The sequence below is a fragment of the Leptopilina heterotoma genome, unplaced genomic scaffold (genome assembly GCF_015476425.1).
Source record: "Leptopilina heterotoma isolate Lh14 unplaced genomic scaffold, ASM1547642v1 Lhet_33, whole genome shotgun sequence".
NCBI classification, from domain to species: Eukaryota; Metazoa; Arthropoda; class Insecta; order Hymenoptera; family Figitidae; genus Leptopilina; species Leptopilina heterotoma.
This window is the reverse complement of record NW_025111022.1, coordinates 401,487-422,194: the sequence shown is the minus strand read 5'-3', so window position 1 is coordinate 422,194 and position 20,708 is coordinate 401,487. Positions and strand designations below refer to the sequence as shown.

General features: G+C 28.2%; 1 protein-coding gene across 7 annotated transcripts in view; it reads left to right on the top strand.

Moving 5' to 3' along the window:
• LOC122505008 (frizzled-2-like) overlaps positions 1 to 13,936 on the top strand; it is a 446,077-nt gene extending 432,141 nt beyond the window's left edge. For all 7 annotated transcript variants that reach the window (XM_043616409.1, XM_043616408.1, XM_043616407.1 and 4 more), the window contains one exon: positions 11,110 to 13,936. In XM_043616409.1, the coding sequence (XP_043472344.1) occupies positions 11,158 to 13,332 (2,175 nt within the window). In that variant the 5' untranslated portion in view covers positions 11,110 to 11,157 and the 3' untranslated portion in view covers positions 13,333 to 13,936. The remainder of the gene's footprint in view (positions 1 to 11,109) is intronic.
• The last annotated feature ends 6,772 nt before the right edge of the window (positions 13,937 to 20,708 follow it).

Here is a 20,708-nt window from a genome sequence, read left to right as displayed (position 1 = left end):
ACATAGGAATTTTTTAATGTCAGTAAAAATTGTCAGGGAAATTGACAAACTGAAAGAAGTGCGACCACTTTACATATAGTATTTTGTAAATGAAGTAATTTTGTTTCTCTAGTCGTGGATCATCCTTTATATAAATATTGTGATACCTTTATGACAAGGAGAATTTTGCAAAGTTTATCCACACGTCTTTTCTATACGAATGAGCTCTCACACAACTCTCTCGAAGAAATATTAAAAGTAAGCATTGAGAAAAAAAGAGGAAGAGTAAAAAAAAAATAAAAAATAAAAAAAAGGAGAAAAATAATATCCGAGGAATTGGTGTCTGCCTCGGCAGGAGGCTCGCGCATGAATTATCCTTGTCTGAAGAGCTCCTACGTCCTACAAAGATTCTCGAGGTTGGAAGGAAGGAAGGGAAACGCGAGGGAGGAATGAGGGAACGAGTTGGTTCGGTGTCCCATGGAGTTTCTTAAATAAACTACAGGTAGGCGCGAGATAGCTGCTTGTTCGAGGCTCCACTTGACAGAGACTATCCTCTCGTTACCTCTTCTCTTCCTTTTTCCCTTCTCTTCTTCTTCTTCTTCTTCTTCTTTTCTTTTTCTTTTTTATTCTCTTCTATTTCTTCTTTTTTCTTCTTTTTTATTCTCTTCTATTTCTTGTTCTTTCTTCTACTTCTCTTCCTTTTTCTTCTTTTTTACCCTTTTCTATTTCTTTATGTTCTTTTTTTATCATCTTCCATTTCTTCTTTTTTCTTCTTTTTTATCCTCTTCTATTTCTTCTTTTTTCTTCTACTTCTCTTTCTTTTTCTTCTTTTTTACCCTTTTCTATTTCTTTATGTTCTTCTTTTTTATCCTCTCCTATTTCTTCTTTTTTCTCCTTCCACTTAAGAAAAAAGAAGAAACGGGAAAAATCATATAATATTTATTATATTTCGAAAAAATTAATTATTTAAAACAATGTTTATAAAATTTTGCACGCAGAAATCCAATTCTTATTACAGATTTTAATAAAATTTTTTGCTAAAAATTCAATTATTTTTATAAATAAAATTCTTCTCAGGAATTCAATTATTTTTGAAAATTTTAATAAAATTCTTTGCAACTGTTCAATTATTTTCATAAATAATAAAATTCATCGCAGGATTTCAATTATTTTCAAATATAATTTTACAGGAATTGCCAAAAAATTGTAATTATTCTTATTCAATTATTAAAGATAAATAACAAAATTTATTATTCCCGAATATTCAATTATTTGGAGGTATTTTAACAAAATTCTTTGAAAAATTCAATTATATTTTCATAAATAACAATATTGATCACAAGAATTCAATTATTTTCAAAAGTAATAAATTTTTTCTTGGAAATTCAATTATTTAAAAAAATTCTAATAAAATGGTTTGCATAAATTCAATTATGTTCATAAGTAATAAAATACTTTTTAGAAATTCAATTATTTAAAAAAAAATGTAATAAAATTCCACACAGACATTCAATTATTCTTAAAAATTTTAATAGACATCTTTGTAAAATTTAATTATTTTTAAAAACTTTTCGCTATTTAATGATTTTCAATATCTACTATTTTCATAAAATTTCGAAACAGAATTCAACTATTTAAAAATTTTTTTGTAAAAAATCTTTGTAAGAATTCGATTTTTTTTGTGAATAATAAACATTTCTCAGAAATTCAATTATTTAAACTAGAATTTGCATAAAATTAGTCGAAAAAAATCAATTATTTAAAAATTTTAATAAAATTCTTCCCAAGAATTCAATTATTTACATAAATAATTCTTCGAAAGAATTCAATTATTAAAGATAAATAACAAAATTTATTATTTCCGAAAATTCAATTATTTTAACTTTTTGAGGCATTTTAACAAAATTCTTTGCAAAATTCAATTATTTTCATAAATAACAATATTGATTACAAGAATTCAATTATTTTTAAAAATAATAAATTTTGTCTTGGAAATTCAATTATTTTTAAAAATTCTATTAAAATCGTTCGCAAAAATTCAATTATTTACAAAAATATTTGAATTTTTCATAGAAATTGAATTATTTTAAATTGAATTTTAATTATATTTTTTTTTAAATAATTCAATTATTCTTTTAGATTTTAATAAATTTCTTCCCAAGAATTCAATTATTTACATAAATAATTCTTCGAAAGAATTCAATTATTAAAGATAATTGAACAAAATTTATTATTCCCAAAAATTCAATTTTTTTGAGGCATTTTAACAAAATTTTTTGCAAAATTTAATTATTTTCATAAATAAATAATAATATTGATCGAGGCTCCACTTGACAGAGACTATCCTCTCGTTACCTCTTCTCTTCCTTTTTCGCTTCTCTTCATCTTCTTTCTCTTCTTTTTCTTTTTTCTTCTTCTCTTTCTTTTTCTTCTTTTTTATCCTTTTCTATTTCTCTATGTTCCTTTTTTATCCTCTTCCATTTCTTTTTTTTTCTTCTTTTTTATTCTCTTCTATTTCTTCTTTTTTCTTCTTCTTCTCTTCCTTTTTCTTCTTTTCTACCCTTTTCCATTTCTTTATGTTCTTTTTTTTATCCTCTCCTATTTCTTTTTTTTTACCTTCCACTCAAGAAAGAATAAGAAACGGGAGAGAAAAAAGAAGGAAGTGAAGAAAGAGAAGAAGAAAAGCGAAGTCGCTTTTCTTCTTCTCTTTCTTCACTTCCTTCTATTTTCTCTCCCGTTTCTTCTTTCTTCCCTCCTTTTTCCTTTTCTCTTCTATCTCTTCTTTTTTTCCCTTCCACTTAGCTCTTCTTCTTCTTTTTCTTCTATTTCTTCTTTTTTGTCTTCTTCTATTTCTTCTTTTTTATTTTCATCCATTTCTTCTTTTTTCTTCTTTTTCTATTTTTTCTTTTTTATCTTCTTCTATTTCCTCTTTTTTATCTTCTTCTATTTCTTTTTTTCTCCCCTTCCACCTTACATTTCACCTCCTTTCTTCTTTTTTCCCCCCGTCACCTTTCTTCACTGTACTCATTCTACGGTTCATCGTCTTCTCTTTCGTCACAAAAAAAAAAAAAAAACCGATGAAAAGCTAAAAGTTCGTTACCACGGCAATTACGATAAGAATCTAAACTAAGCGTCGCGAGAGCTTTCTTTTTAAAAACTACATACACTTCCCTTCACTCGAGGTGATCATACGGTAAATGAAAGTCACCATGACGTTTAGTATCGTTTTTAATGGCCCCAAAAAAAAGTCTCCTTCTGCATGCAAGATGTGGGTACTAAAAAAAAGAAGAGTCCAAAATGTCAGCAAAAAAGAAAAAAACACTTCAAACGATGAAAAAGATTTCTTAAAGTAAAAATTTTTTCCCCGAACTGGGTGATAAAATTTCTTATAAGAAAAAAAATCAAAATTCTACTCCTTTTAATTCCGTTAAGAAATTATTAAATAGTAAGTTAATCTATAAATTCTGCAAGTTGATGTGTAAATTAAAGGTTTGAAGTAAAAATTATCTGAATTGAAGAGTAACATTAAAAATAGTAAAAATAGTTGAATTAAAAATTCTACAATAATTTACTTTTTTCTTTCTTAGAGACAAATATTTTTTTTTTTAGTAACAATTTTCCAAAGAATTTTTCATCTAATACAATCAAAGGAAAAATTGGAAAATATCTTCAAATATCTTCATCCAGTAACGATGTGACTAAAATACATATATACAGCAGCTTCACAACGCTGTTTCATTAATTCGTATCGAAACTTCAAAGCCAACACCGACTCCAGTTCAATGCATCATTAGAGATTTATCTCAAAGTGTTCTTATTCCATTCACGTCAATCATTATCAGATAGCGCCAACTTTCATTTGAACCTCATTCACAGAAATGAAAGAAACCTTCATCTGGATTACATTATCCTTGTGTATATATTCGTTTCTGAATTTCAAATTCCAGTGATTATTTATTAAAGTTGGAGCAAAAAAAAAAGAAACAACACTTTGCTGTCATTTTTATTCAGCAAAAAAAAGAAAAAAGTCGTCGAGAGAAAATTTTTATTGAAGAAAATTCTGCTGGTCTTATTATGTCCGTTATTTTATTGACTAGAGGGAGAAATTATTATTAGGGAAGGGAATTATTATTACTGGGGAAAGAAATTATTATTAAAGGAAATTATTTTTACTAGAAAATTATAATTATTATTTAGAGAATAAAGAAAGAAATTTCGCTTTTTTGAATTTCTTCAGAATTTGAATTTCGCGCCACTATAACTCTGCGATTTGCCGTCCAGATGGCATGAGAGTTCTCTCACAAACGAGATGAAATGAAGAGACTAAATCTCTATTTCAAAAAAGAAAAAGTAGAAAACAGAATTTTCTGATTGGAGTAAAAATTTTTTTTAAAAATATTATAATTATTTATTCCAATTATCTATTAAATAATTTATTACAATTGAAAAAAGAGAGAAAAACAAGGGACAAAAGAAAAACAACATTTTTTAAATTCGAAATTCGAAAAGATTAGAAATAAAAGAACTTTTTCGAGTATTTTCAAAAATTGCGACTTTTTTGACTTTTCTTCCAAGCTTTGCCACAAAAACCACATTTTTGGTATAAAATACGTTTTTATTTTAATTTTTATAGTGTAAATTATTTTTTTTATTAAAATTCAACAAAAAATTAGTTTCTTTGAAATTATATACAAAAATTCTTTAAAGAAATTCAATTATTTTTGTAAAATTACATTATGCAATATTTTTAAAAAACTGAGTCTTTTAATTCTTTCATTATAATTTTTTAAGATTCTTCTTTATTAGATTTATTTTATTCAAACACAATTATCTTCGAACAAAATAAATTAAAATTTTTTGAAATTTACTTTTTTAGACTTATTAAAATTTTTGAGAAATCATATTCATTTTTGAAATTAAAATTCTTCATAAAAATTTGATTATTTCTTTTTATATTTTTTAAAAGTTCAATTATTTTTAAAAAATTTTACCAAATTTCAATTATTAGGAAATTTTTCAATTCTATAAATTAAAAACCTATAAACTTCCAAAAATTATTTAAATATATATTTAAAAAATTAATTTTAAGAATTTTTTTTTATTATTTTTTAAAATCAGTTACTTTCAACATTTTTAGTTAAATATTTTCAGTGATTCATCTTAATTACTTTTATAAAAAAGAACCATAAACAGTTACATACTGTTACAATTATTAAGGAAAATTGAATTTTTGTATTTAAATAATTGGAAGAAAAATTAAAAATAATTCATTTGGAAATGAAGTTTAGTTGAAAATTTCAAAATTTAATTTTGAATGGGTTATAATTGTAATTTTAAGAAATTATTAAATTTCAAAAAATATTAATTTGAAATTTTTCTAATTTTATTTCCCATGGAAAAACAAATTATAATTATTTAATAAAATTATTCAAGTTTTGAAAAATTGAATTTAGAAATTAGTGAAAGGGGAAAATCATGACTTTTTTTGTATTTTTAATCGACTAAAGCGACTTTTTTTCAAAATTCGAAAAGAATAAAGAGAGACAGACAAGAAATAATAATATTTCTTAAATTCAAAATAGTTTTTGAATACTTTTAAAGAGCAAGGTACGATTTGCATATAAGAAGAGTATATTACAAGCCAAACAACGTATTCCTGGCAGAGGAGGCTTTAAAACTGATTCATTGCCAAGAGTGTAACTTGCACCCACCCCTCCCTTCTTTTCGTCCCTTATACCCCTTTTCTGTCACCCCCTCTGTGAATTGCCGGAGGGTTTTCATCGTAATGGGAAGTTATGAGCACAATCGAAATACATATAGGTACGTGCCGGTGCTTAACACCCTTTAAATGCTTATAGCTTTTCATGAAACTTCACATATCGCAATAAAGGAGTCATTCCCACCATATAAGCAATACCAGAAAATAATAATTGTCGTTAAACCTATTAATGTAGAACCATCTTTTATGACACTTCAACAAAACTATAAACATTATGTAATAAACATTACTTTCAACATTCTATTTCAATTCTTTTCATTTTTTTCCAAAATTCCCATTAACTATTTTCTATTCTTCTATTTTAAATTTTTAATTTTCTAAATTTTTCTATTTTGATTGATTAGAAATTTAGAATTAGATTAAAATTAGAAATTTGAAATATTTGTTTTCTTTTAACTATTGACATTTAGTGTTTAATGTACCAATTTAGATTTTTAAAGAAGATCAACACAGACCGCAAATGAGTAGCTTGTTAAAAGGAAAAAAATTTCTTTTTTTTCCCTTCATCTGACTTATGAACCCATCTGTTAGGAGTAAATCTTAAAGATCCCAATGCCTCACATAAATATTCCTTAAAACCTCAAAAATCTTTTGCCCTAGGAAAAAAAAGGGACCTCACGGTCTTTCACGCGGCTCTGTTTTTTTCCGAATAATTTTAAATTTATGTGATAAACGTGAGTCACGTGTTTATGAGCCATAGGGACAAGAAGTGCCAGTCACATACAAAAAATAAAAAAAAAAAATGGGAAAGAGTCTCCTTTCCCTCCCTCCTTTTTGCGGAGTCTGATCATCAACCCCTCGTAATTGCCCGACAAAGTTACCCAACATCGATTGGCATTGACTAATAATAATCGCGCAATAAGAGAGAAAGACGAATCTCCCCTAGGGAAGAATTGACCATAAATACAAAAAAGAAAAAATGCTGAAAACATTTTTGTTGTCATTTTTAAATTTTTCTATAAAAATGAGTAAACTGTCAGTTTTTTATTAGAGTTGTAAAAATTCTTGGTAATTTAAAATTTGGTTAAAAATTTTTAATATTTCTATTTTCTTACAGCTTGATTTTCATACAGAATTTTGAATTTTTCCCTGATTCCTATAAAAAAAAATTCAAAGAGGGGTCAATTCTAAAAAAAAGATAATTTTTTGTTAACAAAAATTTGATTTAAAACTTTCAAGGTGTTTATCTATTTTAAAAATAAAATTAGTTACTGTGACAAATTTCCATCGATTATTTTTAAAAATTACAATAAAATTGGTTAAAAATTCAATTATTTTTAATATCATTTTTTGGAAATTTCAATTATTTTCATTGAAATCCAACTTTTCTCGATTATTTTCAAAAATTTTAGTTGTAATTCATAAAAAAATTCATATTAATTTTTAATAGAATTTTTTGTGAAATTTCAATTATTTTTCATAGAATTTTAATAAATTTGAATTGTTGCAAAAAAATTCAATTAAATTTAATTATAAAAATTCAATTATCTTTAAGAAAATAATTATACTTTCAATAGAATTTTTGAAAAATATGTATTATTTTTAATAGAATTTTAGTAAATTTCAATCATTTCAAAAATTTTACATTATTTGTTTATAAAAATTCAATTATCTTTAAAAAAATATAATTAAAATATTTTAATAAACTAATTTTTCGGAATTTTAAATAAAATTTTTCAAAATTTCTATTTTTTAAAAGAATTTTAAGTTTAATTCTTTTTAAAATTTACTGATTATAATAAAAATTTTAATTGTAACATTTTGCAATTATTTTTTCAATCATTTCAAAAAAATTTGTATTTTTTGTTTATAAACAAGAGCTTTTCATTTTCGATGAGAATATAAAATTCAATTATCTTTGAAAAATATAATTAAAATATCAGTCAATTATTTTCAAAAGTTGAAATAAAATTCTTTGAAAATTCAGTTACATTCAATAGAATGTTTAGAAATTTTCATTAAAATTAATGAAATTCCTAAATTTAGAAAATAATTTTAGGAAATTTTAATTATTTCAAAAATTTTCAATTAATTGTTTATAAGAATTCAATTATCAAAAATTCGATTATTATCAAAATTAGAATTAAAATACTTTTATCATATAATTTTTCTGAAATTTAAATAAACTTTTCTAAAATTTCAATTTTTTAAAAACATGTTAAATTATTTTTAATTCCATGAATATTAATATTTCCCAAAATTCCAATTAATATGATAAATTCTTAATAAATTTTTTTCTTAACCTTCAAATATCTAGGGAAAATAGTTTTAAAATTTCTCAGGAATCGAATATTTATTATTTCGAAAGTTGTAATAAAATTATTATCAAATTTCGGTGCGTTTTGTTCATGCAAAGAAATGATGGCTTCAATAACAATCTTGACTAGAAAAAGTTTTCGGCGTCAATGATTACAAGTCAGGTGTTAATTAATTAAAATTCAAAATGGTAGATCCAATATGGCGGATGTCAAAAGTAAAAATTGATCTCATTCGATTAAAACTTGTTACTCGGGGGTTTTCGGATCGCTGATTACGAATTTGATGTTAGTTTTACAAAATTCAAAATGGTGGATCCAATATGGCGGCTATCAAAAATAAAAATTGATCCCATTCGATTAAAACTTGTTTCTCGGGGGGTTTTCGGGGTCGCTGGTTACGAATTTGATGTTAGTTTTGCAAAATTCAAAATGCCAACACATTTTTTGTTCAAAATTGAAAATAAACAAAAATTTTTGAATCTAATTTTTCTCTATAAACAATTTGTCCGGTTATTGAACTCAAAGTTGGCTCATATAACGATTCGATTTCCCATTTGTACATCGTCAAGTCCCGAGGTTGTAATTGAAGGCTCACGAGTTCAGAGGTTAAGAGGAAAGAGTTGGCTCAATGAGTAGAGAGAGAGTGAGAGAGTGACGAGACGCACGTTTTCTTGTTATGTTCTTTTTTAACAAACACGTCGATCGCATTCAAAAAAACCACACACGGCGAGAAGAGAGAGAGAGAGAGAGAGAGAGCGTTTATATACACACAAGTCGACGTTTGCACTCGGATGCAACAACGTCGGGGGGCTTAAAAATAGCGTCACGTTAGGGTGACTATATGGCAGTTAACAAACGGTAAAACTAACACGGCCTCCTACAATAACATTTCACTTTGGTCACGTGTTTTCCGCGGGTCGCGACTATTATAAGATCGCCGTGTTCCTCGATCTTTGGCTCTCTGCGCTTTCTCTCGTTATTCCAGACTGCCATTCTTCCCCCTTCCCCTTTTTTTATAGAATGCCACTAAAACAATCACGAAACAAATTATTTAAGAGTCTGAATTATTTTAGTTGCGCGTCTCAATTCGTGTTCTGGATTCGAGAGGAAATATCTCCAATTTTTCTTCTTTCATTAATCTTTTTTTTTTTTTTTTTTTTTTTTTTTTTATTTTTATTTCCTACTGACAAAGAAGATTTGTCTTGGTGTGCTGGCATGATTTATTATTTTATGTTACACTTTTTTTTGGTCTTATTTAATTTTTATTGTTATTAATTGTAGTTTGGTCTCGTTATTCATTTTTCATGTTTTTTATTGTTGAGAGGGGGAAAATGTTTAGGTAATTTTTATTATTTTTACTACTTTTATATTTTTACTGCTTTACTATTTTTTTTACTTCTCTTCACTGTTGAAATATTATACAATATTTATAATAATAATTCCACTTTAATAAAATAAAATAAATTTCGAATTATTATTAAAAATATACATTTTCTCCTCTCCAACTGTCAGCTATTCGAAAAATTTAATTAACTTTATTTTAATTACTACATTTATTTCCTCATCAAATTCATCAAAAATGTTATCCAAACTCTTTTTCCCCTATATATTATTTATCAATTTTTATTCCATTTGTATGTATTTATTATTCCACGTATTTATTATTAAAATTCATTAAATTTTTTTGTTTTCAATTAACTGCACCTTAATTACGTTCAATTCAATTTCATCAAATGCGTATATTTAAATTTCAATCAAATTAAATTTGTTTTTCATCAATAATTTTTATATTACTTAATTATTGATTGACTCTATTTAATTTAAAATAATATTTTTCTCTTTCAATTGTAATTATAATTCATTTTTTATGTCAAGAGAATTCTTTAGATTTCACTTATTCCATAAAAAAAAGTAGAGAAATGTTCGATCGATATCAATTTAGTTGTCAAAGTTGAACCTTAATGAAAAAATAACTAGAGCATAATTACGATTCTAGTGCGTCTTTGATACCCAACCACCACGGGCTAATACTTTTTTTCATAATTAAAAAAAAGAGGTTGTACGAAATAAAAAATTAATTTTTAATTAAAATTTGCCATAGTATCTATCGCACCTGTGTTAATATTATTCAATAATAATTATTAATTTACAATAAAATTAATTATAATTATTATAATAATTATTAATTTACAATAAAATTAATTATAATTATTATAATAATTATTACAATTAATAATTCTAATATAATCTTTAATAATTGATAAGAATAATATATTAATATTAAAATTACCTATTATTATTATTATTATTATTATTATTATTATTAATTGTTTACTGAAAGGAACTAAAAATTATCTAAAAAGAATTAATTAATAGTAGAAAGTAATTAATTCTTACTAGAAACTATCTAATAATTAATCAATTCTGAGCTGACTTTTTGCTTCAGCAATTAGTTAAAAATAACTAATTAGTAACAGAAACTAGTAGATAATAAATTTGTAGAAAATAATAAAATATTAGTCAATTCTAGACTGACTTCAAAAGCTAGTAAAAAATAACTAATTAGTAGCAGAAAGTAATTATTAGTAGAAAATAACTAATTATTAATCAATTATGTCTGGCTTTTTACTTATACAGTTACTAACTGTTTATTATAAAATTAGTTCTTTCCAACCAATTTAAATTTAATAATAAAATAACAAAAATTTATCAAAAATCTAATTAAGCTAAAACAATAGTTTTAGCAAAAAAAAAATTTGGATTTTGCTACTTTAGTAAATTAATTTCACGAGAAAATGTAATGGAGTCTCTCTAAAAGTAATTTTGAAAGAAGAAAAGAATAACGCTGAATGTGCTACTGATTCAAGTTAACTGAGCGTACGATAAATAATCATTAAGATCAAATTAGCGACATTCATCGCATTTTTTTTCTCCTCTTCGTTTTGCTTTACTCTCCAGTAAACGTTGATTTAAATCAGCAGCATACTTGGTGCGTTGATTTATATACGTTCACTGTAAAGAAAAAAAAAAAATTCATTCGCACTTGATTAAGTCCAAAGAGAATAATTTTTTCCCTTTTTTCTTGAATTTCAGGCAGGCGTGATGCGACAGCCGAGAGCTTAAGGGTTCACAGCCACCAAAATGGGACGCATGAGAGGACCCCTGCTTTTACCTAGGACCATGGCGGACTTATCGTTTCTACTGGTAATCTTGCTATTGCCAATCACTCGATCGGAATCGGCTGTGGGTCCCGTGAACAATGAATTGGATCTCGTTCCCGGTGTGATCTCGCCTCAGTCCTCCTCCTCATCATCATCCGCCTCATCATCCTCGTCATCGTCATCAGTCGTTGGAATAATACCTGGCAATGGAGCGAACCCAGGTAATTTGGGATCCGCGTCAATTGGCGGCGGAAGTGGACCGGGACACTCGATGATTGGCGGTCATCCAGGAAATGGAGGCAATCACGGACTCGGCAGATGTGAAGAAATCACCATTCCCATGTGCAGGGGAATTGGCTACAACTACACGGCAATGCCGAATGAATTGAATCACGACACACAGGAGGAGGCTGGATTGGAGGTTCATCAATTTTGGCCCCTTGTGGAAATTAAATGTTCGCCGGATTTGAAATTTTTCCTCTGCTCCATGTACACGCCGATTTGCCTGCCGGAGTACAATAAACCGCTGCCGGCTTGTCGGAGTGTTTGTGAGAGGGCGCGAACCGGTTGCGCTCCGCTGATGCAGCAGTACGGCTTCTCTTGGCCCGAGCGAATGGCCTGCGAGAGATTGCCCATGCAGGGCGATCAGGATAATTTGTGTATGGACCAGGACAATAGGACGAGTACTTCGGAGCAAGGCGGTTCGGCAAGTCAACCGCCGTTGGCGCCCGCAGCTCCGCCCAGGCCCACGAGGCCATCGAAGACCACGCAACCACCCAAATGCAAACCTGGAAAGAATCAAAAAAACTGTCAAAATCCTCCGGGGGAAAGGGTAAGAGAGTGCGCGTGCAGATGCAGAGCACCACTCGTCTACAATCCCCTGGGGGCAGCGGGGGCAAACCCTGCATTCCATGGGACAGGAGCCACCGCCGCCAAAATTCCCTGGTCGGGTCTGGTGCCCGTTCACAATCAAGACATTGTAGGAATTCCAGATTGTTACATTCCGTGTCACGGGGCGTTCCTCACGACGGAGGAAAGGGGATTCGCGGCCGTCTGGCTGGCTGTGTGGAGCGGCCTCTGCGCGGCAAGCACCCTCACCACCATAACCACTTTTCTGATTGACACCCATCGCTTCAAGTATCCGGAGAGGCCGATTGTCTTCCTCTCGGCCTGCTACTTCATCGTGTCCCTCGGCTATCTCACCAGGAGTTATCTTGGCCACGAGGAGATTGCCTGCGATGGACCGGTACTTCGCTCCGGGGCTCAGGGTCCTGGAATGTGCGTCACAGTATTTCTGATGATCTACTTCTTCGGGATGGCATCGTCAGTCTGGTGGGTTATTCTCGCCTTCACTTGGTTCCTGGCGGCGGGACTCAAATGGGGAAATGAGGCGATTGCCTCCTACTCGCAGTACTTCCACCTCGCGGCCTGGTTGGCCCCGACAGCCCAGACCGTCTGGGCCCTGCTGGCCGGAGGAGTCGCTGGCGACCCAATCGCCGGAGTGTGCACCGTCGCCCCAGAGGGTGTCACCACGTTCATTCTGGCTCCACTTCTAGTCTACCTTCTCCTGGGAACGAGCTTCCTCCTCGCGGGTTTCGTCAGTCTCTTCAGAATCCGCTCGGTAATCAAGCGTCAGCCGGGCGCCAAGGCGAACAAACTGGAGAAACTGATGATCCGCATTGGCGTCTTCTCGGTGTTGTACACCGTTCCAGCGAGCGCGGTCCTCGCCTGCCATCTCTACGAGTCGACAATGAGGAACGATTGGCTGGAGTCGTTGGCCTGCCCGTGCCATCGTCGAATTAGGCCCATGTACTCAATTCTGATGCTCAAGTACTTCATGGCTCTGGCGGTGGGCATAACTTCCGGCGTTTGGATTTGGAGTGGCAAGACTTTGGACTCTTGGCGAAGACGATGGCGACGAGTGTTCGGCGATGGGGTCGGAGTCGGCGCTGGTGGAATCAGTGGTGTCACGGGTGTCAGTGGTCTTGGTAATGTGTCAGGCGTGAAGGGAATGGTCGGCCGCCCCTCAGCTCCACACTATCCACCGCCTCCAGGTCCAGGAAGTGCTCTCCTCCCCCCAGGCAGCGTTGCCAGCGCCTCTCAACATCATCTCCATCATCATGTCTTCAAGCAACAGCCCCTCTCACACGTATGACGTCACCAGTCGGCGGGAGGGGACATGAGCACCGCAGGCTGTGAATCACAGCAACAAGAAAGACCCTCTGCTCTGAGCAACTACGGGCCCATTTAGCCCTTCGCGTCGGCCTCCCGAAGGCATACTCCGCACACCGCTCCGCACACGCCACATTCGGCAGCCACAATTTACTCCAGGAGATCACTTGCCTCAACAGGACCCCTCACACCTGCTCATGGACTCGCTCCGTCATACACTCAAGCCACAGAAGTGTAGACTCCTGATTAAAATCGTGTCCCTTTTTCGAATGTTCCCTTTTGCTTGCACCAAAACATCCAACTTCTGTAAATACATCCAAAAATAAATAAATCCCTTCTTTTTTACGTAAGTTTCATTATTCTGACGCTGAACACCAATTTTTGGAAAATAAAACCTGACGATATAAAAAAAAACACTTGAATTTTAGTGCCTAAATTAATTCACGAATTTACAGCCAAAGAAATAATGACTCTTACATAATGTTTGTTCTCTAACAATATTAATATATATAAGCAGCAATTATTAGAATGTAGAAAACACTGAAAAAGCAACGAAATGGGAACATTCCAAAACGGAAGGCGAATGAGAAAAAAAAACGCACACACCTCTTTAATGGGAGTTTGTGAAAAAAGCTCTTCTGAAAGACTCATCAGATAATGTTCGTGGTGTCTCGGACTTTGCTGAAGCGTCTTGTACCCGATATACGTATTGTAAAGCGCGTGATAAGAAAAAAAAAGAATATAAACACACGGAACCTCTCTCTCTCTATCTCTCTTTCAAGAGGCGGGAATTTCAAATCGTTAACGAAGAGTCGATGGAAATACCGTTCTCTTCTCTCTGAACCGGATGACCTTTGAGAATATAGCCAAAGTCGAAGGCAGACGTGTATATCCAAGAAATACGAGAGAGGTCTTGGTGTCGCGCGTGTGATTGTGATTTAGTATGAGTGAATGCTGTTGTTGTAATTTTTTTTTTCTTTTTTCTTTTTTTTTAATTGAATGTGTGTGGGAGTATAAAGTACGTGAAAAATCCTTCTCTGTCTCTCTTTTTACTCTATTTAGTCTCTCTGCACTCCTTCGGACATCGCACGGTCCGCTTGTCCGTCTAATGTGTATTGTCTTGTCTACATGTCACTCAGCGCCGAGTCAGTTGATGGAAAATACGACGATTTTACGAATGACAATTCCCAGTGTGTCGTTTATTTATAATAATTAATTCATGCAAATTACTCTCATTTGAATGGGATTTCAACGTTTGTCAATATTGAAAAAAAGAAGAGGAAAGAGAAAAAGAAAAAAAAAACTATTTTTCAGTGGACCAAAAATAATATTTTTTAAGTATTCAAAAATCAGTTCCGATTGTACTGATGATTGTGAATGGAATGTTATTCATATTTCTAGAATATTTCGTTTAAATATTGGGAATATTTCGTTAAAATGTTCAATTCTATTTCGGCAGTATTGCTTCGTAATATTCCATACACTTTTTAGGGATATTCCTCTAAATTATTCTATTTATTTTCTGGAATATTCCTTCAAAATATTCCATCCATATTTCAGAAATAATTTGTCAGAATATTCCATCAATATATTGCAGCAATTTTTTATCAATATTCCTTTAAAATATTCCATCAATTTTTTAAGAATATTCCTTCAGAATATTCCATCAATATATAGCAGCAATTTTTTAGCAATATTCCTTAAAAATATTTCGGGGATTTTTTCAGAAATATTCCTTCAGAATATTCCATCGTTTTTTTTAGGAATAACATTAAAAATATTTAATTGGAAGATTAAAGAAATATTTTATTACAATTTTATTAGATATTTCATTAGAAAATTTTTAAATAATAAAAATATTTAATTGAAATATTCATTCAATACTCGAATTAAATATTTTTAAATAAAGCAAATATTTAATTGGAATAATATAAACATATTTTTTTGAAAAACTGTAAAAATATTTCAATGAAAGAATTGTTAAAATATTTTATTGGAAAACTAATAATATTCCATTTAAATATTGGAGCAATATTTTGTTTGAATATTCCATGAAAATATTATTAGAATATTAATACAGAGAATATTACTTTCTAGAGTCCGAAAGTTTATATTTGAAAAGAAATTGATTTTTTACAAAATGAATAGAAATAATTAGGAAATCGTGTCAATATTAATAAACATAATAAATATTTCTTGTAAAATTCTAAAAAAAAAAATATTCCAAAAATATTTTTAAAATATTTTTCTTCTCTTCTTCTCTGTAATATAAAAAAAAATAATTCAAATTCTTTTGAAAAGAAAAGAAAAAAAAGTAAATTTTAATATTTCTGAAATGTAGACAGAAATATTCTTAATTTTCCAATGGAATATTCCAAGAATGTCAAATGAAATATTCCTGTTCTATTCGGGACTGATAATTTTATAGTTATTTAGATGTAATTAGAGATTTTTTATATTTTTTTATAATTTTTTAGTCATTTTTTTATTTTTTTATTATTATTTTTATTCAGAGTTCTATTGTGAAGAATTCTTTTCCCGAATTCTAAAAATTTTTAATTAGCTTTAAATTTCTTTTTAAATGCGAAAAATGCAAATTTTTGCCAAAAGAAAAGTATGGAAAATATGTTTTTCATACGAGACGAAAAAATAAATATTTTTCCTAGATGAAAATAAATTAAAACCTGAAAAAAAATTATTCTCGACAAACGTTGAAAGCAAATTAAAATGAAGATACTACAAAAGAAAAGAAATTAAAAAATATAAATAAAAATATTTAAAAAATAAATAAAAAAGTAAAGAAATAAAAAATACTGCAAAGAAAAGAAATTAAGAAAAAGTCGTAATTTTCACTGAAAAATCAACTCTCTCAGCACGAGAAAATTTCTATTTATCTAGTTTTAGCAATCGATATAATTAATTAAAAAAAAATTGCTGATCAATTTCGCAAGTCGCCTGCTTTTTTCGAAGACAGATTTTTGAAAAATAGATTTTTAGATTTTTAGTAATAGAAAGATAAAAAAAAAAATAACAAAAAGTGTAATGAAAATCTGCAAAAAAAAAAAAATTTCATCGAAAGAAGCTCGCGAAAATTGATCAACTATTTTGAAGGAGAGGGTGTATAGGCTAACTTTGTAAAGAGGATAAACAAAAAAATTGTAAATATTTCACCTCTATTGAACAATGTTCTGTTGTAAATAAATAATATAACTTCGGTCATATTTGTAGATGGTAGTGTGTACAAAAAAAAAAATTGCCTGCAAAAATCGCGCAGGCAACAAATTTTATTTGAGATCTCGAAAATCTTATTTGTCACGAGCGGAAGTGATCCGAAGCGTCCAAAGAGTGTACAGAGAGGAACGCGTCAGACAAAAAAATAAATTTTCAAAATATATATATATATATATATATATATATATATATATAATATACATTTATAAATACGATAGTCAAAAAATCCTTTTTCTACTGTTTAGAAGATAAAGAAAAAATGTGTCGTCCTTTCATATTGTGTTGACTTTGAAGTCCTTTTTTTATAAACCAGACATTCACATAAATATATATAAAAATACACAAATAATGTCGTTGTACTTTACTGTAAGTTCACTACTTCGACCAACAAACTCGTCTGACTCGTAATTTCTCGAAAAAGAAATTAAAAACGAAAACTTGACTTTTCAAAATGGAGAAATTAAGGATTTTTTTTTCTCTATGATAAAGAAATAATTTTTTTTGTTATTGTTTTATTTTATAGTCCATAAATGTTTAATGATCTGGATGCGACTTGAAGTAGATTCTTAAACAACGCGGTTAAAGATACATAATTATATATTATAGATAAATATAAAAAAATATATATATATATTATATATATATAAATGTGCGAAACTAGAAGAGTAATAGCGCGTTATCTTTCAAAATTTCTTTAAAAAAAAAAAAAAAAAAATGCGAACAAAAAACAGTATTTTATTGCGCGCTGTTCTGTTTCGAGGTGCAGTGTACAAAAAAAAACAAAAATTTGTACACATGATGAGAGAAATTGTCAAAAGACTCGAAAAAAAAACTGCCTCAAGCAACTTTTTTTAGCCGTCTTAGGTAAATTTGAGACGGTCCCTCTGCCAAACAGACGTACACATAAATAAAAATTTAAGGTAGCAAGAGTAAAAGAAGTTAGTTTCACATATCACGTATAAAGAAAAAAATGAAAGAACAGTTTAAAAAAAACAAAAAAAGGTAAACGATCGGTCGTTACGGAAAAAATAGTAACAAAAAAACGAACTTTAACGTATGACGTATAAAGTGCATCGAATCGTTTCTGCGCATTTAAATTAAGGAGTACACGGTAATTTAAATTCTAATAGCGGAAGGACGCAACTTCGAGAAACGAGGGAAAACCAATTTTTTTCAGAAAAAAAAAAAAAAAAAAAATATGACTCAATTTGTATCGATGAATTTTTTGTCAGGAATGTTTGTCAATAAAAAGAAGACTACACACGAAAAATAAGAGTGAAAATCATTTGCAAAAAAATTTTGTATATTTTGCTATACTTTTACTATATTTTTATCTCTATTTTAGAATTAATTCATCTAATTTATTGCTTAATTAATTTGTTAGTTAATTAATTAATTAGTCACTTTCCTAATTAATTTGTTAGTTAATTAATTAGTTAGTTACTTAATTAATTTGTTAGTAAATTAATAAGTTACTTACTTAATTAATTAATTACTGCAAGAATTGATTCATTAGTTAAATAATTAATTAATTGTAATTAAATTTTCTTTTGCGCTTTGTCCTTTTTTTGTGTCTTTTTTTCCATTTCTTTTAAATGAATAATAAAATTTTTTAAGAACTGTGGTGCAAAGGTATATCGCATGTCTCTCTCTCTCTGTCTCTTTTTTGCTGGAGCTTTCCCTCGTCTCGCTTTTACGTTTTTTCGCGAGGTTGATCGATGGTCTCAAGACTGCCTGGTGTTTCCAAAGACAGTCGTCTTTTTGTAATAATATAATTTATGTTGCCATAGCCTTAAAAGTAATTGTTCGTCGACCACGTTCGAGAATCAAAATTGTATACGATTTTTAATACACTTTATTATTATTTATCTTCAATCGCTATTTTTTTCCTTAAATCAACACCTTTCATCAAGTTTAATCCCACTCCCTTTTTGTAACGCTTGGATATTTTTTTTCAATTCTATAATTTTACAGCTGATAGATTTTTAAAGACAATATTACCTATAGAAAATAAAGCAGAATGTTTAGTTGTGGTAGAATTAATATTTTTTTATAAGAAAATTTTTTTTTTTTTTTGAAAAATATCTTTTTTGTTTTTAATACAAAAAGCTTCTTTATTAAAAAAAAAAGCTTTTTTACTTTTAATAAAAAGGATTATTTATTTTTAATAAAAAGAATTTTTTATTTTTTTAAAAAGGGCTTTTTTAATTTCAAAAAAAAGAATTTTTTATTATTTAAAAGAAGTTTTTTTACTTTCAATAAAAAGGATTTTTTATTTTTTTTAAAAGAGCTTTTTTTATTTTTAAAAACAGCTTTTTCGTTTTCAATAAAAAACTACTTTTTGAAAAATAGCTTTTTCGTTTTCAATAATGAAAGCTTCTTTATCAAAAAAAACTTATTTACTTTCAATAAAAAGGATTACTTATTTTTTTTAAAAAAGGGCTTTTTTAATTACAATAAAAAATATTCTTCATTTTTTAAAAAAGATTTTTTTTTGCTTTCGATAAAAAGGATAATTTATTTTTTTTAAAAAGAGCTTTTTTTATTTGTAAAAAGAGCTTTTTCGTTTTCCATAAAAAATCTACTTTTTTAAAAATTAGCTTTTTGTTTTCAATAAAAAAAGCTTTTTTACTTTCAATAAAAAGGAGTCTTTATTATTTAAAGAAGAGTTTTTTTTTACTTTCAATAAAAAGAATTATTTATTTTTTTAAAAAGAGCTTTTTCGTTTTTAATAAAAATCGCCTTTTTTGAAACAAAGCTTTTTTTGTTTTCAATAATAAAAGCTTCTGTATTAAAAAAGCTTATTTACATAATTTACATAAAAAGGATTCTTTATTATTTAAAAAGGAGTTTATTTACTTTCAATAAAAAGAATTTTTCTTCTTAATAAAATCTTCTTAATAAAAAGAAGCTTTTTTACTTTTAATAAAAAGGATTCTTTATTATTTAAAAAGGAGCTTTTTTCTCTCAATAAAAAGGATTATTTATTATTTTAAAAGAGCTTTTTAATTTTTAATAAAAAATATAAAACTTAGTAATTTTCTTTTTCACTAAAATTTTAGCAAATATTCTTCAATATTCTGCGAATATCTCGTCTCTTTAAATTTGAATTTGTTAAAAATAAATAATAAATATAGTTAAATTAATTTATTAGTATATTAATTAATAGAATAATTGATCTAAGTAAACATTAGCAATTAGTAAGATATACTAAATAATTTTTAGTAGAAAAATATTTAAAATTTGAGAGTGAATGTTAGTTAATTTAATAGAATCTACAATAAGTGAATTTAAATGGTAATTAGTAAAAATAATACTATTTGAATTAGTTACCAGCATTTTACAAATAAATGACTTACTTTTAGAGAGAATATTTTTTTTTTTAGAGAGAAAATTACTAGAATTACTATGAGGATACTAAAAATATTAATAAAAAAATATATTAAGAGCATAAAGAAAATTAACAATATTGAAAAAAAATATTAAAAAAATAAAAATAAATATTAAAAATTATTATTATTATTATTATTATTATTTTTAAATATTAAAAATATAAACGATACTAAGTTACTAAGTTAAAAATACAATAAACGATACTAAAGAATACTAAAAATACTGAAAGAACTAAAAATTATAGAGAATATTTAAAATGCAAATAATACCAATTTGTAAGAATACTAAAAATACCGAGAGTACAAAAAAATTAAGAAAATATAAAAGTGCAAATAATACTAAGAATATTAAAAATATTAAAAATGCAAATAATAATAAAAACACTAAGAATACTAAATACTAAAAGTACTAAATATTAAGAATACTATGTATTTTAGTATTCAGTACTACAATACCAAATATGTAAAAAGGACTAAAAATTCCAAAAACACTTAAAATATTTAAAAATCCGGTTTTAAAAAAATACAAAGAATCAAAAATGCAAATAATACTAAGAATACTAAAAATACAGAGTTTACTAAAAAAAATTTTAAATATTAAAAATATAAACAATACTAAGTTACTAATTTAAAAATACAATAAACGATACTAAAGAATACTAAAAATACTGAAAGAACTAAAAATTATAGAGAATATTTAAAATGCAAATAATACTAATTTGTAAGAATACTGAAA